Genomic DNA, 26,938 nt, shown 5'->3' with positions numbered 1-26,938 from the left:
CTTGGATCAGTCATACCATTATACTTACCCATCGATGTAGGTATCTTAGCATTAACGGGAAAGGGTGTTGTGGCAATACTTGCTATGAACTTTGATTTTTTAGCGAAGGCCGCGGGGCGGTATGGTTTAGTAAAGTCTTGTTCCGCATTGTTATGGTATTCGGTGTGGCGGACTATGTTATGCGGACGGCTGCTTTTTGCCTGAGAACTCATCCTACTGTCTCCGGTATACATACTGTAATCTCCCGGGTGGTAGGATGAATCGTAACCGTCAAACTCATCTAAATATGATGGCATCGCATATTTATGCGAGGACGAGGACGTAGCCTCGGAAGTTCGCCAAACTCTAGTTCCGTCTGTTGACTGTAACGGGTTTGACTTCCTCGCACTGTTGGTGGAGGAGAAGGAGATCCCCTAGTGGATTCCTCATAATCCAACGTGCGGGCGTGAAGTTGCTCGTTACGCTTTCTACGCTCGTATTCAGCCACCAAACTTTGTTGTTGCGCGTGGAGCCACTCCTCAGGAGTCAAGGCTCCTCTGGATCTGGAATTGCGTATATGAGATCTCGCCACGTCAGAGTCACCTGAATCATTTTCTAGATCCAACACTGACCGCTTTCTGCGAGTTTCTGCCGTAATCCGTCTGAGATTACCCAAATTAGAACCTTCCGGTGCCGAGGCCCATCCCATATCTGGGGGGGTGGTACCGGTTGGTGCTGTGACGTTCTCTAGGGTAAACCCCCAGGTGTTACGTCAATGTTCCGTGACCCTGGAGATGTGACTCGCTCAAGAGTACGGCCACTTGGAGTCGTGATGCGTGCAAAAACACTAAGACCCGGAGGTGCTTCTGTGTTAGTTACAAGTGACTCAGTTGCAGGGGTTCCCGTCGGCCCTTCAGGAAGTTTACTCATATCAAACGAACCAAAAAACCAACGAAAACTATTGTTGTTCTAACACAAATCACGGATGGCGCCAATGAAGAAACCCAGATCCACTCCCCAAGTATGGGTTCTGGATCCGGTGAGTCCCACAGGGTACAATACGATAATTACTACCACGATATGAGTAAGGCTTCCTAAAGTCCAGTGACCGGAACCTGCAAAACAGACACCGTGAGTCTCGTTACAGGAAGAACAAGAGGGGGGGTCTTCCTGTAACCACCCTCCGGCGTGAGAATCAGTAACGTTCATAATGAAGAAAGTACTGATGTATAAAGACTAAGTGTAGTCAGAATATATGTGAGTGAATGAATACCTCATACCGTTTGACAAGGTATTTATAGCCGATGGATGATGGAAGATCATTGGGGCAGCTATCCTCTTCTAGAAGATCTTTTATAACCGCCTGGACACGTGTCTTCTTGTGATAGGTTGGGCTATACGTGCCATGTGCATGGGTATAACAACCTGGACACGCGTCACCAAATGATAGGACGGATTGCACCCTGGCCATGTGCACAGTTATAACAACCTGGCCAGGTTTCCTTTATTCATTGGTTAATATGTTATGTATTTCCCAAGTTAGAATCGTAAGCTTTCTTCTAGAGAGTATTTGAGTAATGGCAGCTGTCCTGCTGGCACTTTCCTTGATGTGTGAAAATATATATAAATATATATATAAATAAAACACAAGTCGCAACTAAGCTTTAAAAACCAAACAATCTATCCTAGTTCACACAAACGGCAAGTGTACCGGTCGCGTATAGCACAGATGAGGAAAGTCCGGATATCGAACTTGAAGACACGTGAAAACGTTTATAATCACTAAACTCTAACCAAGACTCACCAGAATATTTAATTGATTTTTTTAGATTTGATTTAACTACTTAACTTAACTAAATGAAAACTTTTGACAAAACTTCGGAAACTTTGACTGCAGTGATAAAACTTCTACCTAGGTAAGAATCATATTGAAGGAGATGACAAGACAATGGATTGAAAACTCTCACGACACCGGTTCTAAAGGATGACACAACTAAGGTTCGCTCAAGAAGGTCAGATCACCTCTCGGTCTCACTAACAAACTCTAACTTATCTTAGTTGATTTTATGAACAAACCGGGAAAACAAATTATTAACGTGTTCTAATGCCGACTCACCTCTCGGTCTCACCGACACACTAGCCTAATGGAAACGAATACTACGCAACCAAGGATAGAGGAATAATTCAACTTAACTTGAACTAGGTCAACTAATCGCTCACAAACCCAAACCCGACAAGAACCGAACCCGCTCTCGCGCGATCCTAATCCTAACAAGTAAAAGCTATGAGACGAGTTTACTTCCTATCACCTCTCGGTCTCAAGGAAGGTGTCTACCCGCTGATTATATTCAATTAAAACACTCACTTAAACCTTATGGTTGATCAACCCGCAAACAAACCCTAAACACTAAGTAAAGAGTCCTAACAAGCAACAATCAATCAAAACTCATTCAATTAATTAAAGCAAGAGGTTTATAAGTGTAATTAACAAATTCGCAGCCACTAAACACAACTTAATTCAATGTTAAACCAAACTTTACATTAACAATTTAAGCCATGATCATTAACAATCCATATTACTAGTCAAAACCTAACAATATTCATCAAACCAAGGTAGAACAAACAAGATTAGCTACTCATTAAGTTTGGACAGCCCTTAACATTCAAGTAAAACATCATAAACATCAACATAAACATAATCAAACTCATTCAAGATCCAAGAATAACTAAATCAAAGTCAAACAATCAATTACTTGCAAAACAATCCAAAGAAAAAGATCAATTCAACTAGTTAGGGTTCTTGAACAAGAAACAAAGTTTAAAGATGATTACTTAAGGTTATTGAGCTGAGTTTATGGATGTATTTGATGCCTAGCAGCTGCACAAGACTCTCCTTGGTGTTCTTCTTCCTCTCCAGTAGTCACAACAGCCACCACAGCCGCCACAAGTTCTTTTTTTCTCTTCCTTTGCTGCTGCCGATCGCAACCTTGTGGAGTTAGGGTTTTATTTTTGATTTCGGGATTTAGGGCTGGATAATGGCTGAAAATTAAGTTAATTAACTTAATATAATATCATGTAAGGCTTCTAACTTGTGGGCTTGGGTCGGGCCTTGAGTTTTAGCTTTGAAACTTGACCAAAAAGGCCCCTAAAGTCTTCCAACTTAACTCTTTTTTCACCATCTTTCATAAACCTACATTTAACATTTAAACTTTGTAAATTATTGCACTTAACCCCCAATACTTTCATAAAATAAGCAATTAAGCATAAAAACCATGATAAAATCATAAGGAAAGTAAGTGTGTTTTACTACACATCAGTCCTCCAGTTGTTTAAGCGGACAGACGTCCTGTCTTGCGGATGACTTTTGAGGACGCCAGGATGCTTCCGCGTGTGTTATGAGAACGTTCCTCCTTTTTCGTAACATGCGGGTGGCCCAAGTGTCCTGCGGGTGGTTTATAAGAGGGTTCTCTATGACCCGCGGGTAGTATTTAAGGGTATTTGGGTTTTTTTGGTACCCTACCTCTACATGGGTGATATTAACTTAAATGCCGATCTTCATGAGTGTTACAGTGTATTTTATACACCGAATCTGGATCGCAACATATTGAGCCTTGAACGATTGCGCCTTCATGGTTTTGGCATTTGATTGGAAGGAAGCAAATGTTACTTGTCATATATGCTCAACATTCATACTAAAGATCACAAGAAATGAGAGACAATAGTTATTGAATATGGTAACATAAATACTAACAAAGAAGAGAATGTGTCTCCAACACATACGGAGAAGAGAGATAATTATTTGGAAACTGATATTAATAATCTTGATTTAAGTATCATCGAACATATAGACAATTCCGATAATCATGTGTTACAGTCTGATCCCTAAGCTTATAATCATTTGAAGATTGCATTTAGATATATTCATGATAAAACCGAGATTCAAAAAATGTGCTATCTAACCTTGATCTTTACTTAAATAAAAATCCTTGACATGGTTCAATGGTACTTATATGTTTACTTGCAATTATCTAATAAGCGGCCGTTTCCAACTTTGGATAATGGTAAAATCATTGATATCTATGATCTATATCTAGTTGTCAAGATGGAAAGTGTTTATTGTTTTAAATTATAGTTTAACGGGGAGTGAATGCATCGAATATTGTTTTGGAGGTTTGAGAGGGTATGTGCATGCTTCTTAAACATTACATATACTGTTTTGATGATTTAACATGGAACTACAAAATTCAAAAATCGATGGGTACTTTACAAGACAGAGTGTTTATTTTCTTTTGGTAGCTAGTTTCAAGTTGATTGTGTGGATTAAACAACATTGAGGAGGATAGTGTAACCAAGCAAATCCAAATTGACTCAAACTGTTTACATTTCCTAAAACTCTATGTTATTCGGGTGCAGAAATTTAAACGAATTGTGAGTTATTAACAAAGTACCCATATTATTATTGAATACCCAAAACAGATTTCACTTAAATTGAATTTTCTTTAACTAAAGTTATAAACCCTAAAATTACAAAACGTTTGTGGGAGATTGAAGGGGAAAGAATCAAGGAGGCATTAATTCTTTGTTGGAGAGAATTGAAGGTAGAGAAGATTCAAGAACAAATTGGGGGAAATTGAAAGGGGTAGTTCGGGATTGACAATGAAATTGTCAAGAAAACATGAATGTTTGGTGGTGGTGGTGGTGTTAGGTTGCACATAAATGAGATAGAGGTTATGGTGGGAGTGGTGATAAAGATGAAGGATTTTTTCTCGGAGTGATGCAAACTGAATATTTATATACCACGCGGATGGTAAATAAACATTATAGGGTTAAATAGTCATTTCAGTTTTCTATTGGACGAAAGTTAGATTGAGGGACTCAAAGTGCGCTTGTTTTGAAACTATAGGGATGCAAACATGTTATTTTGACATATTGTGGCACATTTTGCTCCCGCCCTAAAAGCATAGTGACGCAAATATGATTTTTTTTTCCTTTATTTCATTTAGCTAAGCCCATATGCCCAACATGATTTAAAACTAATAAGCAAACATAAATAAAAACTCTTTCGGCAGAAACAGGGAAAGTTGGAACATCGGAAGAGAAGAATGGCAAAGTACGAACATGATTGACAAATAAAAAGGTTGGGCAGCAGTGATTCATTTTCATTTCCATCTCAAACATGAAACTATGAGAGTGTGAATGAGTAACCGAGGGGCGTTATATTCCAAATTTTAAAGGTTCATATCATGAATGCTCCAAAGAACCCGAAGGGGCACTGACAGCACACCAGGGAAGAAAACCACTAAATCAGGTTTGATTATTTGAATTAAAATTTTTATTTAACCCCCAAGCCATGTTTTGATTATGATTAGTTAAATTTAAAGGTGTTAGTTATTTGAAATTGAAACATATGGTTATGTTCTCATTCTAATCAATTTTAATTGAAGCATACTTTGATATTGTAAAGGGCTGATTACAAGGATATTCTTCTAAATTATGCATTCGAAGTCGACATTATTCAATTAGGTTTATCCATTTATTATAAATGCGTACTTAAATGTGCTTGAATATAATTAAGTTTATCCATATATAAGTTTTTATATTTGATAATACATAATTAAAGTTTTTTAATGGTCAATGAATTCTTCAAATTGGCTACTGACTAAATTCACCATATCAAGATACACTCATATTTCTATCTAGGGAAAACTCTCACCGAAAGCCAACGCCCATGAACACTCGCCGAATGCACGACAAGGCGATGAGATCTACCCGTTCAATTCAAGGATCAAATAGTAAAATAGTTTAGATATTATGTGGGCTACTAGTCCTTTTCTAACTTAAAAAACATATTTAAAATTTCATATAAATTGTTAAAATCCATCCATTTATTCAATTTATAATCCTTGTTTTAACTTATTTTATATGTTTTTGCTGATGGGATTATTTCCCTTTCTCGGAGGCTCTTGCTTGCAAGGCTTGAACTATATCTTCAAATTTTGTCGGTGTTTATATCCCAACGACTCCTCTAATTATGGTGAGGAGTAGTTTTATTAACGCTTGTCATAGGTGTTTAAATGATCACATAATCATCTTCATCTTCTACTTTTCTAGTATTGTCTAAGATTTATACCCAGTTTACCAATTAATTTAATTACACTTTCAATTCAGAGAATTGCATGTCACTTATTGTTCTTACATTTTAGAATAAGTCGTGGATATTTTTTTATGACAAAAAAATATATTAGTTAATAAATTATTTTTATTATGATTAGAGGGTTGGGTTATTCTACAGAGGCCAATAAAAATGAGAAGTGTGAGAAGCCATAATTAATTGACATGTGTCAAGTAGGGATCATAGGAAAAAAGGGTATAAAAGTAATAGTATACATTTTCTCTCTTCACATGCAAGTCACATGTTAATTCCCTCATCATTTTTAAATGTTTATAACTTTTTCGTATGATATTTTTTTTAAATAAAATTCACCATAATAAAAAGCGTTTTTTTATCTTTAATATGAGTATAACTTTGTTATATGTAAAAAGAATAAAAATTTTACGTCATTGTGTCTTTTTACTTACTATGTTGTCTTTTTTCATCATTGTGTTTTACTGTAGAGTCATTGTGTTTTTTTTATCTCATTATGTCTTTCAACTGATCATTTTATTTTTCTTAAATACTAATAACACCGTTGTGTGATAATATGTAAATAAAATGAAAAATACCAACAAATGATCTAATACATAAAATCAAGGTTGTAAGACTCGCTATGCCAGGGCGGCCAACTGGGGAATTGCGAGTACTCGGCCTAGGCGGGGAGTACTCAGATATGGTGATTTATAGAGGAAATTAATTTTTAGGATATTATATACTAATATACATGTGAAAAATCATAAATATACCAATATTTAACAAAATGAATGCCCAAATTAATAATTGCATTGCATTCAATCATAATGAAAATTCAAAATACATTAAAGGATAGATGTTTAAATATACATCAAAAGTTAAAACAACAAATACTAGCGTATTTCAAAAAGTATCATCCATTCAAAAATATATTAGACAATTAGACATATCAAACATTTAATCATTGTGTTTCAAGGTGTCTCCGTATTGCTCATCGATGTTAGCTCCATCCGATTCATATTCTTCCTCATCATTCAATTCCTCTTCATCCTCGGACACGAAATCTTCCTCGTCAAGTTATCTCAATCTAGCACTTCTTCGGTTTTCTAAAGATTCATCATCACTTTCCTCTACATCACCTTCGACAATCCAATCTTGAACCTCAGTTGCATCCTTTGTTAATAATACTTCCATTTTCCTAGTCTTCCTTTTTACATTACTTTCCATCAAATTTGCATTAAATTGAAAGAAAACAAGATTACTCAATTTGCTTGCCTGTAGTGTATTTCTTTTCTTTGTATGCACCTACAAATGTTAAAAATAAACAACAAATGGTTAAATAAAGGAATATTGGATTTCAATAATCCCTATCGAATGGTATTGGCCGATAATAATCCCAATTCATTTTATCGCCACCAGTGGTCCCAAATTCAAAAATGTTGGCCCCAATGGTCCTCCGTTAAAAAGGACTTAACGACGTTATACTTTTTTCCGAATTTCAAACTAACTTTTTAGGGCTATTAATCGGAAGGAAGATACGAGTCGAATGATATAAAACTTAGTTTCAAACAATGATCCAAACGACTTGATTTTGGTTGATTGTAATTCAAACACCCGAATTGAAGCATTGTTTCGCCATTTTGAAGCACTGTTTCGAACTAAGTTTTATACCAATCGACTCGTATCCTCCTAACAATCAAAAGCCCTAAAATATTGGTTTGAAATTCAGAAAAAACTATAACGTTGTTAAGTCATATTTAACGGAGGACCATTGGCGGCCAATTTTTTTAAATTTGGGACCGTTAGTGGCGATAAAATGAATAGGGATTATTATCGGCCAATATCATTTAATAAGAATTATTAAAATCCAATATTCCGTAAATTAATAATAACTAAATAAGCATACTTTGACTAATATTCACCTAGTAATATTAAAGTTACTAGCCCCTTCAAAAGTGCTCCAATTTCGTTCACATCCCGACGAACTAGTTGTTAAAGAAAGTATCCTCATAGCAATCTTTCTCAATTTGGGAGCCGATGCACCATAAGCTACCCACCAATTCTCTACAATGTGAAAAGTAAACAATCATGTTATTAAATCATTAAATTCACTAAACTGAAAAACAACTTTGTATAATTCACAAACTATAAAGTATTAGCTCGTGCCAATTATAAAGTAAAATATATATAACGTACCCAGATCAAATTTGTCGTCATTCACCTCACATACTTTTAGTGCATATCCCGAATAAACTTTTCTTGTTTACCCTTGTACACCGGCAACTCGACCGTCACAATATGGTTTTGTAAATTGTGATTTCCTAGATATATTGTACCAACTAAATCGATAATCGCATCTGACACATCAATATCATTTAGAGTATTCGATTTGTTATAAAGATAAAATGGGTTTAGAAGATAGACCGTTAAATGTAGCTTCGTGTCAAGCCTAATTTTCATTTTTTTAGATGATATCCAAAACCGGTTGGTAATCTTTTTCATTATTTCCCAAAGCATTCTTGATATCTTCTTCCGCACTTTTAATCTCACCATAGATAAACCCCATGGATGGCTTCCAATCCGCATCAACCATCCATAAAACTTTAACCAGAGGGGGGGAAACTTTTAAACATGAAGCTACACCGGTCCAAAATGAGGTATTCAACATTGTATTATAAGCACATTTCCCTTTTGGTGTGTTGGAAAACTTACACTTTTCCCATTCATTGCTAGTAAACATTTGTTTTAGTTGGGACTTCTTATCAGCCAAACTTTGCAAAGTGAGAAATGCAGAAGCAAATATCGTGACTCCCGGTCTCATAATATCTCTCTTTTTAGTGAATTTCCTCATCATAGCCAAAGTTTTATGATGGGCGTAAATGAACACGGTTAGTGCTTTTGCTTTAGTGAGAATTTTTTTATACCTAGGTAGCACATCAATACCTTTTTGAAAAAATAACCATGCTAATAAAGAGTAATATTAACAAAAAAAAATAAGAAAACAAAACAATAATGCTAAATCAAAAAAAGCACGGTTAAAATTAAGACCTTCAAGCATAAGATTGATGGTATGCGTTTCACATGATGTCCAAAATATAGTTGGCCTTTTTTCGTGTAACAACTTTGCCACTCCCATATTATTTGAAGCATTGTCTGTCACAATTTGAACAACATTTTCGGGACCAACTTCCTTGATGCAAGCTTCTACGTACTCATATATGTGTTCACTCGTGTGAGCTTCGTCGGAAGATTCTTTTAGAGGATAAAGAAACAATTCCTAACTTCGAATTCACACACAAATTCATTATGCTCCTTCTCTTTCTATCAGACCAAGCGTTCGTCATGATCAAGCATCCATTAGTTTTCCGTTCGCCCTTTTATGGTTTTAACAAATTTGTTGTTCTTTCAACTTCTTTCTTTAGGTATGTTTCTCCCATCTCATATCTATTATATCTATTGGAGGTGGAAGCCCACTTCCAAATCTTCCAGCCGCCTCCAACATCAATATGAAGCTATCATCTTCAAATGCTTGAAAAGGAATTGCCCATTTGTGTGCCCATCTACATATATAATCTTTTGTGTGAATTATATGTTAACTTTATCTGATAATTATCACATTTTTGTTTTCCGTTATTCAATACATCTTCTGGATTAATAGTATTATCCACATATCGATCCATATGATCAAATGATCATGGAGGCTTAGCAGCGCCAAAGGCATCTACCATTTCTTTATCTTCAATAATAATGGTTTCATCATGTCCACCGCTTCCAATATTCACCCCCGCTTTTAAAGATTGATCATCATGTTCTTTTTGCCTCTTTTTCAATTTTTTATCGTCAAGAGCATCTCTACATTTTATTTGGTCTTCTTTTGTGGCTTTAGAACATGGGGCGACGTTCCCCTTTACTTGTGTAGTGTGTTGTTTTAGTTTATTTACCCCTCCGGACATCCCTTTGTTGCACAAAATACATTTCACTTTATCTTTGTTTTTAGGATCTATCAACATTCCATAATCCCAACCAGGATCATTAGATTTTCGTTTAAGGTTTTCTTGAGTTGCGTCTGGCTGGGTATTTGATCACATTACACCAACCAAATTGTTTTGCGTTTAACTATTAAAAAGTAAAAGAACATGTATTAATAAATAACAAGTCAAGAATAGCCAACTAGTAAGGAAAGTGAAAGACATAAGGGTCAGATTGTATCTAATAGACTAACACTATAAGTTAATTTTGCAAAAAAAAAAAGGAATCTCGATGATAACTTTAATCAACATAACTTAATTTACACCACTAAATAATATCACTATCAATCATCATAGGCATCAGTTTGATGATTTTATTTTGCTATTTGCCACTAACCCAAAACAAACTATGACCACAAACACAAATACAAGGCAAATACTAATATACAATAGATCATAATTCATACCTCAAAGGCTCAAACTAGTTGATTGTGTGAAACGATACTCAAAAACTTTGGAGATTGAAACCCTTTGGTCATGAGAGAGTAATCTTATGACAGTAAAGAAGGAATAAGAATGACGGTAAAGAAGGAAACTAGGTTTTCTGTTAGTAAAAAGTCAAATTTTATCATTGACCGCCTAGACCGATATGGACCGCCTAGGCCGATTCGGACCGCCAAAGCCTGAGTTAGACCGATTCCGACTATACTAGGGCGAGTAGGTGAAAGTCGCTTCAGTAAATAGCCGAGTTCCGCCTAGGCGCCAAGTACTCGGCTGCCTAGGCCGACTTCTACAACACTGCATAAAACACAATGATGAATATGTACATATTACACAATAACCTAAAACGTAAAACACAATAATGAATACATATAAGACAATGGACTGAAATGTAAGACACAATGATAAATACATATAACACAATGACCTGAAACGTAAAACACAATGGATTCTACATATTACACAATGACTTGAACGTAATACACAATGAACATAATACTATTTTCTTAACTTAAGTGAATGTTGAGCACAATGACTAAAACGCAATAATAAGTAGAAAGACAAATGTTGAGCATAAAGACACAATGATGTAATCTTTGTTTTATTTTTATCTTTAATACGAGTACTAATTGAAAAACACCACCAAAATATATAACACAATGCATAGAAAAACCGAATTAAAAAACACAATGGACAACCAAATAACACAATATAAAAAAACTCACTAATTTTTTTATATAATAATATGATATTCATATTAAAGATAAACAAACGCTTGTTATTATAGTAAAAAAATTCTAAAAAAATGTCGTATGGAAAAGTTATAGACGTTTTAAAATGATGGAGGAATTGACATGTGTCTTGCATGAGTAGAGAGAAAGTCATTATATGTGAGTTATTACCTTCATGCCATTCTCAACAATTTTATTCTTGAATTAATCTCCACCATTCAAATTTAAGATCAATTGATTAGATTCCTTCTCATTCTTCTCATTATTGTTGTACTTTGTATTTTAACTTAACCCTATAATTAGAATATATAAGTTAATTAGATTGATATTTAATTATAATCTCTCTTTCAGAAATTGAGATTTTTATATTTATAGCAATTTTTAAAAATAAAAATTGCTATTTATCTTATGAGTCATCAATTTTAATTTATCTCTAAATCCCAACTTAAGTTATTAATTGTTGGGAATTCCCGAGTCGATCCGTGGCTTGGTGTGTGGGATGGCTAGGATATTAACTTGGTGTGTGAGTTAATGAATATATAATATTAATCAATTTATGGATAATTATCTAGTTTCCTATTTGATACATGTTAGGAAGATGATTATTATGGAATTGATTAATTAGAATTCCGGTTATCGTATAACGTGTTAGCTTAGCTATAAATATCATTTTATGGTATGGGACAATTTGTATCACGTTTTTTGGTTAGATTTCTTGATTAATAAAGTTTGGGTGTTATCCAAATATTGTTTCTTTGTTCCAGTTCATTACGCACCTTCGAAATTGTTTTGGAATCAAACGAGAAAAAGAAAAAAGGTTGGGTTTCAAAATTCTCATTGATTTTTATTTTGGTTCAACAAAGTTGGGTTTCGAGAGTGTTTTGTTGAAGTGGGGTTTACTTTTTAGTACAATGACATAAAGTCAGCAGGTTGGTTGGAATTTTTTCTTGAGGAGTTGTATTGTAACACTTCAAAGAATTCAATCTGAAGAAAAAATAGAAGTTTGATTTTATTCTCTTTTGGCTCTTGAAGTCAGAAGACACAAAAAAATAGCAAGGTGGTTATTTCTTCTTGTTCTCTTGGTTCAGCAAAGCTTGATCAGCTTGTTTTCGCGATTAGAGTTTAACGAACAACGATGGGTGATCAATCGGCCAAAGAAACGAACACAAACCCGAACTCGCTTCAATGTCAAAAACTAACACCAACGAATTACAATGTCTGGGCTATGCATATGCACGTATAGATGAATGTGCATGGCGTGTGGGACACGATCGATTCGGGTAACGACGATGCAAAACAAAATAATATTGCAATCGCCTTGATTTTTCAATCAATCCTCGAAGCACTGATTTTACAAGTTGGTAATATGCGTATGGCGAAAGAGATGTGGGAAGCGTTAAAGATCTGACATCTAGGTGTTGAACGGATGAAACAGGCGAAGATCCAAACCCAGTTGAAAATGAAAGAAACAAGGACAATTGATGAGTACGTAGCCACGTTATCGAGCTACTCATCAAAAGTTGTCGCGCTCAGAGAGAGATTCTCGAAAGAAAAAATGGTAAAAAGGTTCCTTACGAGTCTTTCGAGACGTTTTATTCATATAGTAGCATCACTTGAGCAAGTTTTAGATTTAAAGACTGTTAGGTTTGATGATGTGGTGGGGCACTTAAAAGACTATGAAGAGAGGATAAAAGAAGACATTCAAACCGAGAGCAGTGAAAATCGGTTAATGTTCACTAAATTTTAATCGTTTAGCAGGGGTCGAGGTCGAGGATCCTATGCTTCAAGAGGACGGGGACGCGGTCGAGATGATAACAAGAAACATAATGACAAGAAAGGAAAAGGTATGGAACAAGATTCATCACACATTAAATGCTACAGGTGCGATGAATACGGACACTTTGTCTCAGTATGCCCTCGGCCGATTTTGGAAAGATGAAGCAAATCTGAACCGAACAAAGGAAAATGAAGCAAAAGGGTTTAGACACTTCGTTTTCATGATGGAAGGTGTCTGGGAATTACCGTATGCCTTAATGAAGATAAAGTAATTATGACAAAGTATAATACCGATTCAGGCGAGACTGGCATGTGGCAGTTAGATAAAGGTGCAAGTAACCATATGACGGGAAACTGTGAATATTTTGCGGAATTAAACGAACAAATAGTTGGACAAGTAAGGTTCGGAGATGGTTCGTGTGTAAATTCCGGGTCTGCAATGTAATGTGATTAGCTAGGGTCAAGAAACCAAGTCGGGTTGTGATATACTGATGAAGAGCAACTACTTAACGGTGCACACTAGTAGTGGGAAGTTATAATGAAGGTCACGAGGAACACCAACATGCTTTATAAAATCCGACTAAATGTTGGAAACTCAACCTATTTGAACACAAAGTTACCTGGTATGTTCTCTGGTGTTTGCGGGCCAATAGATTCACTAGTGAAACCGAACCCAACCCAAACTAACAGCAGCAATAGCGATGGATTTGGTGCTAAAAGCAGAAATAGCGACAGGTCTAAAACAAATTGCGGCAATAATGACGACGAAACTGTCGCTAACAGCAGCAACAGCGACAACCACGTTATGAACAGCATCGGTGTTGTCGCAAACAGCAGTAACATCGACAAAACTGTCGCTGACAGCACAAACCCTGTCGCAAACTGCAGTAAGGTAAATTCCAATGTAGAACTCGAAGAACTTCTAGTGTTATTGAATGATGAATTGAGTAGTTTTGATGAAGCGAAATCAAAACCCGAGTGTACGAAAGCAATGCAGGCCAATTCATTCGAGAAAAACAACACGCGGAGTTTAACAGGGTTACCAAAAGAAGTTAAACCAATCGGAAACATAAGGCGAGGCTTGTGGTGAAAGGATGCGTGCAACAACCCGATATTGACTTATGAAGTGTTCGCCCCGGAAGCATGAATCGAGAAGATATGGAATTTGGTTGCTCTCGTGCGGATTAAATTCAAGGATATGCAAGCTTTTTAAAACTTGGAAGATCTTCCCTGTACGATTCAATTCAGGGGGTGATTGTTGGGAATTCCCGAGTCAGTCCATGGCTTGGTGCTTGGGACGGCTAGGATGTGTGCAAGTTAATGAATAAATAATGTTAATCAATTTATAGATGATTATCTTGTTTCATGTTTGATACATGTTAGAAGATGATTATTATGGAATTGATTAATGTAAAAACAATGGATACCAGAAATACAAGAAACCTTTATTCACCAATTGCTCTTGAATCTTACAGCGGAAGTCAACAACTCTTCAATACACAAGATCACAAACACAGTGATCTTATCACAAACTCTCAAATTCATAGAACAATGAACCTAACCCTAGAACTTGCTACCGATTACAGAGAGAATAACAAGAAAAATCAAGAAGAGTTGTTATTGTGTGTGTTAGATAATAAACTCTAACACCTCTTTTTATATATCTCAAATACAACTGAGATGATTAAGAGTTAATATCTCAGTTGTGATAAGAATCTGGCCCAAGGCCCAACAAAGCTCCAGCCCATCTCAGCAAGCTCCAGCCCATTAAAGCTCCAGCCCATCAAAGCTCCAGCCCACCAGATCCAGCCAGCCAGACCAATAAAATGAACCTCATTAAAAACAAAACAAACAATTACTAAAACAAAAAATAACTAGAAAATAATATTGAATTGCAAGAAATAGAAAATGACATTTTACCATGAATATTTTCTACACCCCTCCTCAATTCAATAGCCGAAAACATCATGCATATGAAGCAACATGCACATCTTAGCATGATCATTTATCAACAATCTTTTAGTGAACACATCAGCCACTTGATTCTTAGACTGAATGTTCATAGTCTTAATACAACCACTAGCAATTTTTGCTCTTAAGAAGAACAAATCCAACTCAAAATGTTTAGTCCTGTCATGAAAGACAGGATTGGCTGCAATAGATATTGCAGCAGTACTGTCACAAAACAAACTTACAGGTAAACATACTTTTACCTTAAGCTCACTCAAAAGATTTTTAATCCAAATTATTTCACATGCAGCTGAACACATTGCCCTGTATTCTGCCTCTGCAGAAGACCTTGACAAAGTATCTTGTTTTTTGCTTTTCCGGGAAATTAAAAAATTTCCTAAGAAAACACAAAATCCTGTAACATATTTTCTGGTTTCCAAACATTTGGCCCAGTCAGAATCAGAATGTGCACATAACTCAAACGAATCACTTTTGCTAAAAAGAATACCTTTACCAGGTGCCCCTTTTAGGTACCTTAGTAACCTTAAAGCAATTTGTAAGTGTGATTTGTAAGGTTTATGCATATATTGACTTAGATAATGCACAGCATAAGCAATATCAAGTCTAGTATGAGACAAATATATTAACTTACCAACAAGTTTTTTATAACCAGTAACATTAATTAACATTTCATCACCTTTTTTCCTCATATTGGCAATAATGAAATGTTGCTCAATTGGATTACTTACAGGTTTGCATCCTAACATGCCATACTCTACAAGTAAGTCCAGACAATATTTCCTTTGTGATAAACACAATCCCATATCACTTTTAATTACTTCAATACCAAGGAAATATTTTAGTTCACTTTTAATTACTTCAATACCAAGGAAATATTTTAGTTCACCAAGATCTTTAATCAAAAACTTAGTTTTTAAATATTCCTTAACTTTCAAAATCTCAGATTGAGAATTACCAGTTAACACAATATCATCCACATACACAAGTAGAACTAAAAATACAGATTTGTTAGACAAAACAAACATAGAATAATCACACATGCTTTGAACAAAACCTAGTTCAAGTAACACTTTTACAAGTTTCTCATTCCACATTCTAGGAGCTTGCTTTAAACCATATAAAGACTTTTTTAATTTGCAAACCCTAGAATCATTTTTTGAATGATAACCTTCTGGTAAATCCATATAAACATCCTTATGTAAATCTCCATATAGAAAAGCATTGTTAATATCTAACTGATATATAGACCAAGTATTTTGAACTGCTAGAGATAGAATACATCTCACAGTAACCATTTTCACAACAGGTGAAAAGGTTTCAAAAAAATCTACACCTTCTTTTTTACTAAACCTTTAGCCACAAGTCTGACCTTATACCTTTCTATCTCTCCTGTGGACTTATACTTTATTTTAAAAATCCATTTACAACCTATGTCTTTCTATTAGGAGGTAATTCAACAAGATCCCAGGTATCATTTCTATGAAGAGCTTCAAGCTCATTATTCATAGCAATCATCTAGTTAGGATCATTTACAGCCACATGAAAATTCCTAGGTTCACAACTTTTATTTAACACAGAAGCAAAGCACATATTATGAACAGACAAATTAGAGTAGTTTATCACTTTTTTCTAAACCATATTTCACTTTTCCTTCAATAACAAAATCATTTAAAGTTTTTGGAAAAACTACATTCCTAGTAGACCTTCTAGGAACAGTAGGGATGTTCTCTTCAACATTAGTTCCCTCAGAATTATCACCTATATCACTAGTTCCTATCTCATCCTGAACACTGCCAGTTTCAGATTCAATACCACTAGTTTACTGATTTTCAGCCCTACTTACAATGGTATTAGCATCTGTCTCTGGCTGCTCAAACCCATGAGAGGAATCATTGTTTGGATCCTCATCATTGGGTAAAAGATCATCCACAGACTGTCCAGGTTTTAAACAATCATATAAGTCAAAAAAATTAAAGTGTGTAATTTTAGAACTAGTATTTGTTTCTTGTAAAACTTCATTATTTTTAAAAGGAAAAACTGTTTCATAAAATTTTACATCTCTTGAAAACAAAAACTGTTTTTTCTTTAAACTCCACAACTTGTAACCCTTTTTACTATTAGAATAACCAACAAATACACACATTTCAGCATTACTGCCAAACTTATCAGATTTGTTTAAAATTGTGCTAAAACACAAACACCCAAACATTCTAAGATGACCTGAAACATGCTTAAATCCAAACACACACTCATATGGTGATTTACCATTCAACACAGATGAAGGGGTCCTGTTGATTAAATAAGTTGCAGTTAGAATACATTCAGACCGGAAGTTTAAAGGAATGCTACTTTGAAATAACAAGGACTTAGCAACATTAAGCAAATGTCTATGCTTCCTTTCAACAATGCCATTTTGTTGAGGAGTATGAACACAAGAAGTTTGATGAATGATACCATGATCAACACAAAAACATTCCATTTGGTTATTAACAAATTATGTACCATTATCACTTCTAAAGACCTTTACTAATTTGTTAAACTGAGTTTTGATCATATTTGAGAAACATTTAATATGATAAAAAACTTCATTTTTATTTTTCATTAAAAAACCCACACAGCCCTTGAGTAATCATCAACAATTGTTAAGAACCTAAACCCTTCTTTGCTTGGAATCCTATAAGGTCCCCAAACATCAAGATGAATCAGTTCTCCTAAATTTTTTGAAACATGATCACTTAAGGGAAAAGGTTCTCTATGTTGTTTAGCCTTGTGGCAAACCTCACAAGGGGTATCATTCTCAATTTTGTTTATCTTTAAGGATTTCTTCAACACTTTCAACACAATGTCAGAAGGATGACCTAACCTAGCATGCCAAAGATTAACACTACTACAGCTAGTATAACACACCTTATCAGACATAGAAGAACCACCACAAAAATACAATCCATCAAGTTGTTTACCAGTCACCAGGACATTCTTGGTTAAAGAGTCCTGAATATAACAATTTTCTTCATTAAATGATACAGTCAACTTGCTATCTTTAGCTAACTTATAAACAAACATCAAATTGACACAGTAACCAGGAACCACAAAGACATCACATAAAGTAACATTATCATTTATTCTAATATTACCAATTTTGGTTACAGTAGCACATGTACCATTTGGATGTCTAACTGTTATATTTAGATCAGAAACATCAACTTGATTTATCAAAACCTTATCAGACATAACCATATGTTGGTTAGCCCCAGAGTCAATCACCCAACCAAGACAAGACTCATTACTTTATCATAAGTTTCTTTCAAATCTTTCCAAACTTCAGTAGCTAGTTTAGAGTACACTTGCCCTAAATACAATTCTTCAGACACAGAATTCAACAGCCAAGTAAGAACTACAGAATTGCACCTATCCCACTGTCTAGAAAGAACTACATCAGTATCAGATTTTACACAAGTACCATCTATAAAACCAATTTTATTTTTCACTTGTAGAGCAAGCATCATAGCACTAGACCAAACCTTGTAATTCTCAGTCCCCTTCAATTTTATACTCACAATAGTGAGACTACTTGAATCACTAACATGTAAGTACAAAGGATCACTAGCTTCAAGTTTGCTAACCAATGTATTATTATTAACAACACTACTAGAAGCATTATCATCACCCATATTAACAAATAAAGAAAGAACAATCAGAGAAAGAAACAAGAAACACAACAACCCTAAAATGCCTAATGCAACACAACAACCAGGCAATTACTCATCTGGTAACAACAAGATGCCTAAATGCACAAAAAAAGAGAAAAAATAGAAAGATGTAACCCGAGAGTGCCCAATTTAGGGTATTCCTTCCAAGAGTCAAGACTGTAACCTTCACTTAGGGTTACAGATCTATGACAGAAAAATTGATCACACGAACAGATGACCAGAGATACACCGATCTTGAAGCGAAACAAAACCCAAATATTAGGGTTTCAACTTGAAAACCCTAATTATGATTATCACCCAAGCGTCTTCAAGAAATCAAGAGCAACGAGGCTCTGATACCATGTAAAAACAATGGATACCAGAAATACAAGAAACCTTTATTCACCTATTGCTCTTGAATCTTACAGCGGAAGTCAACAACTCTTCAATACACAAGATCACAAACACAGTGATCTTATCACAAACTCTCAAACTATCTAACAGATTATCAGTTCATTGAACAATGAACCTAACCCTAGAACTTGCTACTGATTACAGAGAGAATAACAAGAAAAATCAAGAAGAGTTGTTATTGTGTGTGTTAGATAATAAACTCTAACACCTCTTTTTATATATCTCAAATACAACTGAGATGATTAAGAGTTAATATCTCAGTTGTGATAAGAATCTGGCCTAAGGCCCAACAAAGCTCCAACCCATCTCAGCAAGCTCCAGCCCATTAAAGCTCCAGCCCACCAGATCCAGCCAGCCAGACCAATAAAATGAACCTCATTAAAAACAAAACAAACAATTACTAAAACAAAAAATAGCTAGAAAACAATATTGAATTGCAAGAAATAGAAAATGACATTTTACCATGAATATTTTCTACAATTAATTAGAATCTCGGTTATAGTATAACGTGTTAGGTTAGCTATAAAAACCGTGTTTAGGGTATGAGACAATTTGTATCAAGTTTTTGAGTCAGATTTCTCGATCAATAAAGTTTTTTTATTTAAGTGTTAGCCAAATACTATTTCTTTGTTCCTGTTCATTACGCACCTTTGATTACCAGATTGATCACGTATAACCTTATAATTAGCTTAACATTTGGGTCTGGTCCTAGATGTGTGTGTGGCTTGATGGCCATAATCCACTCCAAACTTTATCTATATAACATATTGTAACTTTGTAAGTATTTGCTGAAAGTGGATTGGAACACTCTTCTTATATTACCGGCCTACTTTCTCACTATACTCTCGTATCTTTACTTATCACCTCTTGTCAAACTGTATCTTATTCTCATGAAAGAAGCGGATCGTATGAGACCTCCTTCCTGTGATGAAGCTGACGGTGTTTTTCTTAGCAGTGTCTAGTAAACAAACACACTACAAATAAAAAGTCATTTAATGGCACACAAAAAGTGTCACAATAAACCAAAAAAATGCCACCAAAGAACCCCAAATGGAATGAGTGGCACACAAAAAGTCACAAGAAGCTATACCACTAAAGCCTTTTAGTGACAGTTTTTCCATCTGCCACTACAAACTTTTAGACTTTTAGTGGCACCTTTTTCACCTGCCATTAAAAAAATTTTGAACTTTTAGTGGCACTTTTTTTTCATATGCCACTACGAACCTTTGGACTTCTTGTGACACTTTTTTTCATCTGCCACTAAAACTTTTGGATTTTTAGTGGCAATATTTTGGCTCCCACTCAAACTTTCAGACTTTCAGTGGCACTTTTTTTTACCACTACAAACTTCCGGGCTTAGTGGCACCTTTTAACAAAAATAATTAACCAAAATTAAAGTTCGATCACATTCAAACACATACCAATCACATACAAAATGTCTAATAACTCTCAAATCTAGTCAAAATATCAAACATATATAATGTAAAGTAACAAATATTTGAATAAAAAACAGAAAACTTCACCACGCTCAATAACCTCTTTTACCATCTTCAATCTTCATGCGATGTACCTAATAAGAAAAATAAAGACTTATCAATATGAAAACAATATGGACACTAACTTGTGTAACCAACTTAATTGTTAAGCTAAAACCAATAATAACCTATTGAAGTCAACCATATCAACACTAGCCTTGTTTAGGGATGCAAACAAGCCGAGCTGAGCCGCTCACGAGCTACTTGATATCGGCTCGTGAAAAAGCACAATCGAGCCGAGCATGAGCCCGATCCTAAAAGTAAGCTCGTTTAATAAACAAGCCTGAGCCAAGTTTTACTTGCCAATCTCAAGCCAGTTCACAAGCCTAAATGAGCCTAGCATTTTAATATATATATATGATGTGTGTGTGTAAATATATATCTATATTGTTGTGAAATAATAACTAAATAATATGTTATGTATAAAATTATAATTGAAAAAAATATAAATATAATTATGAATATATTAAAATTAATTAATAAACAGTATACGGGCCGAGCCGAGCCGAGCTTAAACTCTATGTATAATAAACGGGTCGAGCTCGGCCCTAGTCGAGCTCGGGATCGGCTAGCCTCGTTTGCACCCCTAGCCACAATAAATATAAAACTAACCTGCTAAGCGTCTTTATATCTACAAAATTATAGTATTTGCAGTATCTTTTAGCGTAGCAAGTGCAAGGGCACCTGCAAGTTCCATAATGTTCTTTTTGTCCACATGATGCCCTACAACAAAAAAAAATTATTATTATTAATATTCTATATAAGAATGAAGATAAAGAAGCACACATGCATCATAATAAGAGTTGGTTGTTCTGAACAGCAGGAGGAACTATTTCATAAAGGAAATACCTAACTCGCAATGGTAAGCAGAAGTTTGTCCAGCAAAAGCTTTTACATGTTACCTGTCTCATATCAAATCAGCAAAATTAAATTAAAAGACAGGAAAATGAAAATTTAAAAACTTCATAACCTATACAACTTAAAAAGGGGGAAAACATAATAGTACATATGCAATTCACAATTTCAAAGAGCCAAGACGATCCTTTTACAACTTCAAAAAATCATCCTATTGATTGGCAGCTGATTATGGTATAGCGGTTGTATCGACGGGTATAATAGGGCAATTCGTTGGGTCAAACCATCCTTTTAGAACTTCAAAGAAACAGTCAAGAAACTAAAAAAGAGAACTGAAAGGTAAAAAGAAGGAAAACCTGCTGCACTTTTAAGCACATATGGCTACTCTTTGTTTAATAATATAAAATTTTAATCAATAGAAGCAAATACTTAAGACTTAACATGACTAATTAACTATTTAAGCAGAAAACACCAATTTTGTTCGAGCCTTGATCACCGGTTGTAAAATTACTAGACTTAATATGGCAATTAATCTAAACATAATTAGCTTCCAATCACTAACATCAGTTGCAATCATGGTTGTTCACATCAAAATTTGAACAATTTTTCTAGTTGTCTTTTCACGAAAGTTGCCGCTAAAATAACTAAAAAGAGGCTAACCCTTTTGTAAATTGCACTGTAAAATTCTTAGTCTGTAAATTGGGAAGAAACCTAGACTTAAATAATGGAGGAAATAGAGATGGATCACATCCAGCATCAAAACACCAAAATTGATACATCAAGATCAAATCAAACAAATTAATTAATCATATATAACCAAATCTGATTCTCTTTGGTTCACAACAATAAATTACCATAAACATCAACACATAAAGAGTAATTAAGATTATTTTGGATACCTTATGTTCAGAAAAAATACATTGCTGCATATGTTGAAGAACGAACTCTAACTTTATGTAGACCTGCAATTGAAACCCAGAACGATCGACAACAAAAATCATTGTTGAGATCGGTGGTATGCATCAAGAACTAACCATACAAATCGAATAATCTTACCTTTAAATTAAACTTGTAGCGACCTGCTTCATCTTCACCATCGTCGTAAACAAAACTAACGTGCTGGTGTTCATTAACAATATAAACGTATGCTTTATAAACGTAAGCAAACGAACATAATTGTATATAGATGAACCATCAGTACGGAGATAAAGCCAATTATAAGAAAAAGTGAACAACAATGTGTTGGGCCTATAACAGGTTGTTAAAGCTAGACTAAATTGTAATTGGCCTAAAATTTATATATTAATGAAAGTAAACGAACAAACTTAAACAAACAAAGAATAGTACCTCTAAGAAGAATCAATCGTAAAAAGCCAGCAATAACACAGATCATAAAAACAGCCTGCACGCACGATCACAAATTAATAAATTCAACAGAAGCACACTTAATTACATCCATACTTTAAAACTAAAGGATGAAAAAATTAGTTAAAAGAACTTTTGGACCGCCAAAAGATTATACTTACACATAAACCAAAGACCAAAAAATAAGCCAAAAACCAGTCAAAAACATCCTAAAATGGCCGGGACCAGATGTGTGCCTTGAGCCTTCAACTACCTAAAAAACAAACAACCCAAACAGTAGTTCAAAGAAAATAACAAATAGTGTGTAATTCTATTTACATCAAATTCTTCAAATACCTAAACTTCAACTACGAAGACCAGTACTTGAAGCTAATTCTTAGTTTTATAAAAAATGAAACATTGAAATTTGAAAATCAGCTAGCGTGGAATTCAATTTATTCATACGCAATTAGTTAGAGAAGCAATGAAACATTTTTTTTGCATGAGTATACATCATGATTCATGAATCAGTGATATACATTGACATATGTTCCAATTCATGTATTCAAACAGTGTATCATGCAAATTAGGTTCAACTATGAGAAACTTTGAGTTCTAATTTGGTTTCTAGTCCAAAAACACAAACCTAGGGTTCCATAATTGTAATCATCAAATATATAGCCTCCAATTCATGGATTTAAACCATTATTCCAGAAAATATGAGAAAATTCGTGCTCTAATTTGGTTTCCGGTCCAGAAACACAAACCTAGGGTTTGAATATTGTAATTACTGTACCGATTACATACCCTAGAAGGCCGATAATGAAGAATCCACATATGAAGATGAAGGTAAGTGGCAGCAACGAAAGCATGGTATTAGAGTCTATTGGCATATCGAGTGATAATTTGAGAGGAGTTACCAGTAGGCGTTGGGGTAGAAGACGAAGGAGCAGTTGGACTTTAAATCAATCAACACTTCGAACTCATAATTGAAAGAATCATAGTTGGGGTAGATGTCGATATCTGCTTGTGTATTCCACAGAGACAAGGGACAAAGTGCCATTAAAGACCTAAATTATCGGCACAAAAGCAAAATGTCATAAAAATGTGACTAAATTTACAGTGGCACACGCAAAGTGCCACTAAAATCATAAATTAGTGGCACTATAACTGAATGCCACTGAAACCGTGTGCGAAGCAAAGATGACATACACAAAGTGTCATTAAAAACTTAAATTAGTGGCACAATAGCTAAGTGTCACTAAATGGCATTTTATTTGTAGTGACAATACATACATATAATAAATTTCATATAAGTTTGTAAAGAGGTAAAAGATCATCAAGATCTTATAAAGTTTATTATAATCTTTTTATGGAAACCTCAAATAAAAGATTTATGAATTATTCATCTAGAAAATCAGTTTGCATAAATATAGCAAACTCATTCTAGATAAATGGAAGGAAAACCTCAAACCTCCACCACTAACTCAAAATTAATCCTCTTAAGCCTTGTGATAACCGCATTTGTCTCTCTTATACCAAATATCTTACAAAAAATAACGAACTGTTCAATTTACACGTTTTCTACCTTAATCTTATGGCCAACATCTCCCATTTTTTTCTTCTTCTTCTTCCTAAAAAACCCCTTGGCCCGATGATCAAGAATTTAAATTTATCCTCACAAACGTAAAATTTATCCTAAACATGGATTCGAGAAGCCGGTTGGCATTCATGATCCTCTTGATCTCCATCACATTGATATTTGTTTCTTCCAATATGGACGACAACGAATACACCCCCGGACCTGTCACATACAATGCCAAGTCTGTTATTGTTGGTGGGAACCCGGTACTTTTATTCTCGGGTTCCATTCATTATCCTCGAAGCACTCCCGAGGTACATTATAGATTATTATTTATTACAATTAATATGTATTTACAACTTTAACAATTTGTTTGTATTTTTGAATTAGATGTGGCCAGATATTATAAGAATGGCAAAAGAAGGAGGATTAAACACCATTGCAACATATGTTTTTTGGAATGCACATGAGCCTCGTCAAGGCCAGGTTAATAAATAATATAATTTTTAACGGCTAAATGTTACACTCTACTTAGTTTTTTTTATTTTGTTACTTTTTTTTAAATTTAATTTTGAAAACTTATTTTATTTCATCTTTATTTTTTGGTAGTATAATTTTACAGGAAATAATGATTTGGTGAAGTTCATCAGATTGGTTGCGGCAAATAAGATGTATGTAGTACTAAGACTTGGACCCTTCATTCAAGCAGAATGGAATCTTGGGTATGATAAACTTTTATGTTAAATTAGTTGAATTTAATTTATATAAATCTTGTTTTTGACTGTATATATTTTCCAGAGGACTTCCATTCTGGCTAAGAGAAATCCCCAACATTGTATTCCGCTCCTATAACGAACCATACATGGTCAGTATTCGCTTAAAAACATGTTTAAGGAGGGTTGTTCACGGTTTGGTTCAATATATTTTGACAAAAAAATATCCGGCTTGATCATTAAGTATGGTTTTAGAAAATCAAAGCGACCAGACGGTCAAGTTGAAATGTTTTTTCAATCTTTGGCTTGAATAGTAAATGGCTCGTGTGATTTACTCACACTCTTCCAAGTTTTGAAGTGTGAACTGAACATCAAATCAACCTGTTTTCTTCCATTTTAACGGTTAAGCTGGTTTCAAAGGTTTATGAACTATGAAGTATGAACACTCTGGTCATATCATGTATAACTATCATGGTTTTTTGCTCATGATTTTTACATACCAAATAATGTTTCCAATTTCTCTAGAAACATATGAAAAGATACATCGATTTTATGATAAATATGATGAAGGCGGAGAAGTTGTTTGCACCTCAAGGAGGTCCAATCATCATGGCACAGGTATTTCAAGCTCGTGCTATCTAAACATTTATATTGCAACGGTTAATTAGTGCGTGATCTGCAGGTTGAAAACGAGTATAATCATGTCCAAGAAACATACAAAGAAAAAGGCGTGCAGTATGTCAAGTGGGCAGCAGACATGGCGACGGCTTTGTATCCTAATGTCCCGTGGATAATGTGCAAGCAAAAGGATGCTCCTTCAAATGTCGTAAGTTCTTGAGTCGAATTTGAGATTGACTATGAGATATGCCATGGTTAATTTCATGGAAATTTATGAAAATGACAATATTCAACTAATTTTTTAAAGATATAACTATTTTGTTTAACCAATTAATTTTTAAAATGGTTTTCTTTTCTTTAAATCTAACCATTTCACCTTCTAAATAATCAGTTGTTTTTACAAATTTGATCAAAATAAACAATTTTTTTATTTTTCCTTAATTGGTTACTTTGAAACTTTTACATTCTCTTATTTGATAACAATTTTATTATTGGGCCTAGATAAGTACATGCAATGGAAGGCATTGTGCAGATACGTTTGTTGGCCCAAATGGCCCGGACAAGCCATCTTTATGGACTGAAAACTGGACAGCCCAGTAAGTATATAATATATATTTTTTTCAATTAACAAATTCATGTCAATTTTTAGGGTGCAAATTGTAATTTATGTTTTTGTCGGTTTTACAGATACCGGGTTTTCGGTGATCCGCCATCTCAAAGAGCAGCCGAAGATATCGCATTCTCAGTTGCTCGGTTCTTTATAAATAATGGAAGCATGACTAATTACTACATGGTAAGAATCGAAGTCACTTGTTATTCTAAAAAAAAATAAAAATCTATCATAACTTTATTAGCTTTGGGAACGTTTTAGTATCATGGAGGAACCAACTTGGAAGAACTACCTCGTCATTTGTGACCACTCGCTACTACGATGAAGCTCCCATTGACGAATTTGGTGCGCATTTTCAACTTCATAACACGGGTTGTTTATGACTATGTACGTTTATATTTGAAAATACTAAGATATTGTTACAATTAATATAAATAAAACTATATAATTTGATTCTATAAAGATATCAAAACAATTATTGTCCGATTATAATAATACTATTTATTTATGTCCCGTGTTGATATT

The 26,938-nt window shown here is 34.5% G+C and overlaps 1 protein-coding gene, 1 long non-coding RNA gene and 1 pseudogene across 2 annotated transcripts; 1 reads left to right on the top strand and 2 right to left on the bottom strand.

Annotated features, from left to right (window-relative positions):
• Positions 1 to 958: 958 nt before the first annotated feature.
• LOC143596979 (uncharacterized) lies at positions 959 to 9,608 on the bottom strand (annotated as a pseudogene).
• Positions 9,609 to 20,580: 10,972 nt separating this feature from the next.
• LOC143596986 (uncharacterized) lies at positions 20,581 to 23,685 on the bottom strand. The gene is made up of 2 exons (XR_013146816.1): positions 21,304 to 23,685; positions 20,581 to 20,726 (listed from the first exon to the last, which is right to left on the bottom strand). It is a non-coding gene; the product is annotated as an uncharacterized LOC143596986 (long non-coding RNA).
• A 909-nt stretch (positions 23,686 to 24,594) lies between these two features.
• Positions 24,595 to 26,596, top strand: LOC143596987 (beta-galactosidase 14-like; the record flags this gene model as incomplete). Its single annotated transcript, XM_077075618.1, has 8 exons — positions 24,595 to 24,786; positions 24,863 to 24,958; positions 25,082 to 25,194; positions 25,271 to 25,337; positions 25,711 to 25,803; positions 25,868 to 26,011; positions 26,305 to 26,399; positions 26,491 to 26,596. Coding segments are annotated over exons 1-8 (906 nt in total), but the record flags the coding sequence as incomplete, so codon positions are not given.
• Between the last annotated feature and the right edge of the window lie 342 nt (positions 26,597 to 26,938).

The sequence above is a fragment of the Bidens hawaiensis genome, unplaced genomic scaffold (genome assembly GCF_021521415.1).
Source record: "Bidens hawaiensis isolate Kalapana, Puna unplaced genomic scaffold, B.hawaiensis_p1.1 tig00047443_1, whole genome shotgun sequence".
In the NCBI taxonomy this organism is placed as follows: domain Eukaryota; kingdom Viridiplantae; phylum Streptophyta; class Magnoliopsida; order Asterales; family Asteraceae; genus Bidens; species Bidens hawaiensis.
The sequence above is the reverse complement of the archived record's forward strand: the minus strand, read 5'-3'. Positions and strand labels throughout refer to the sequence as shown.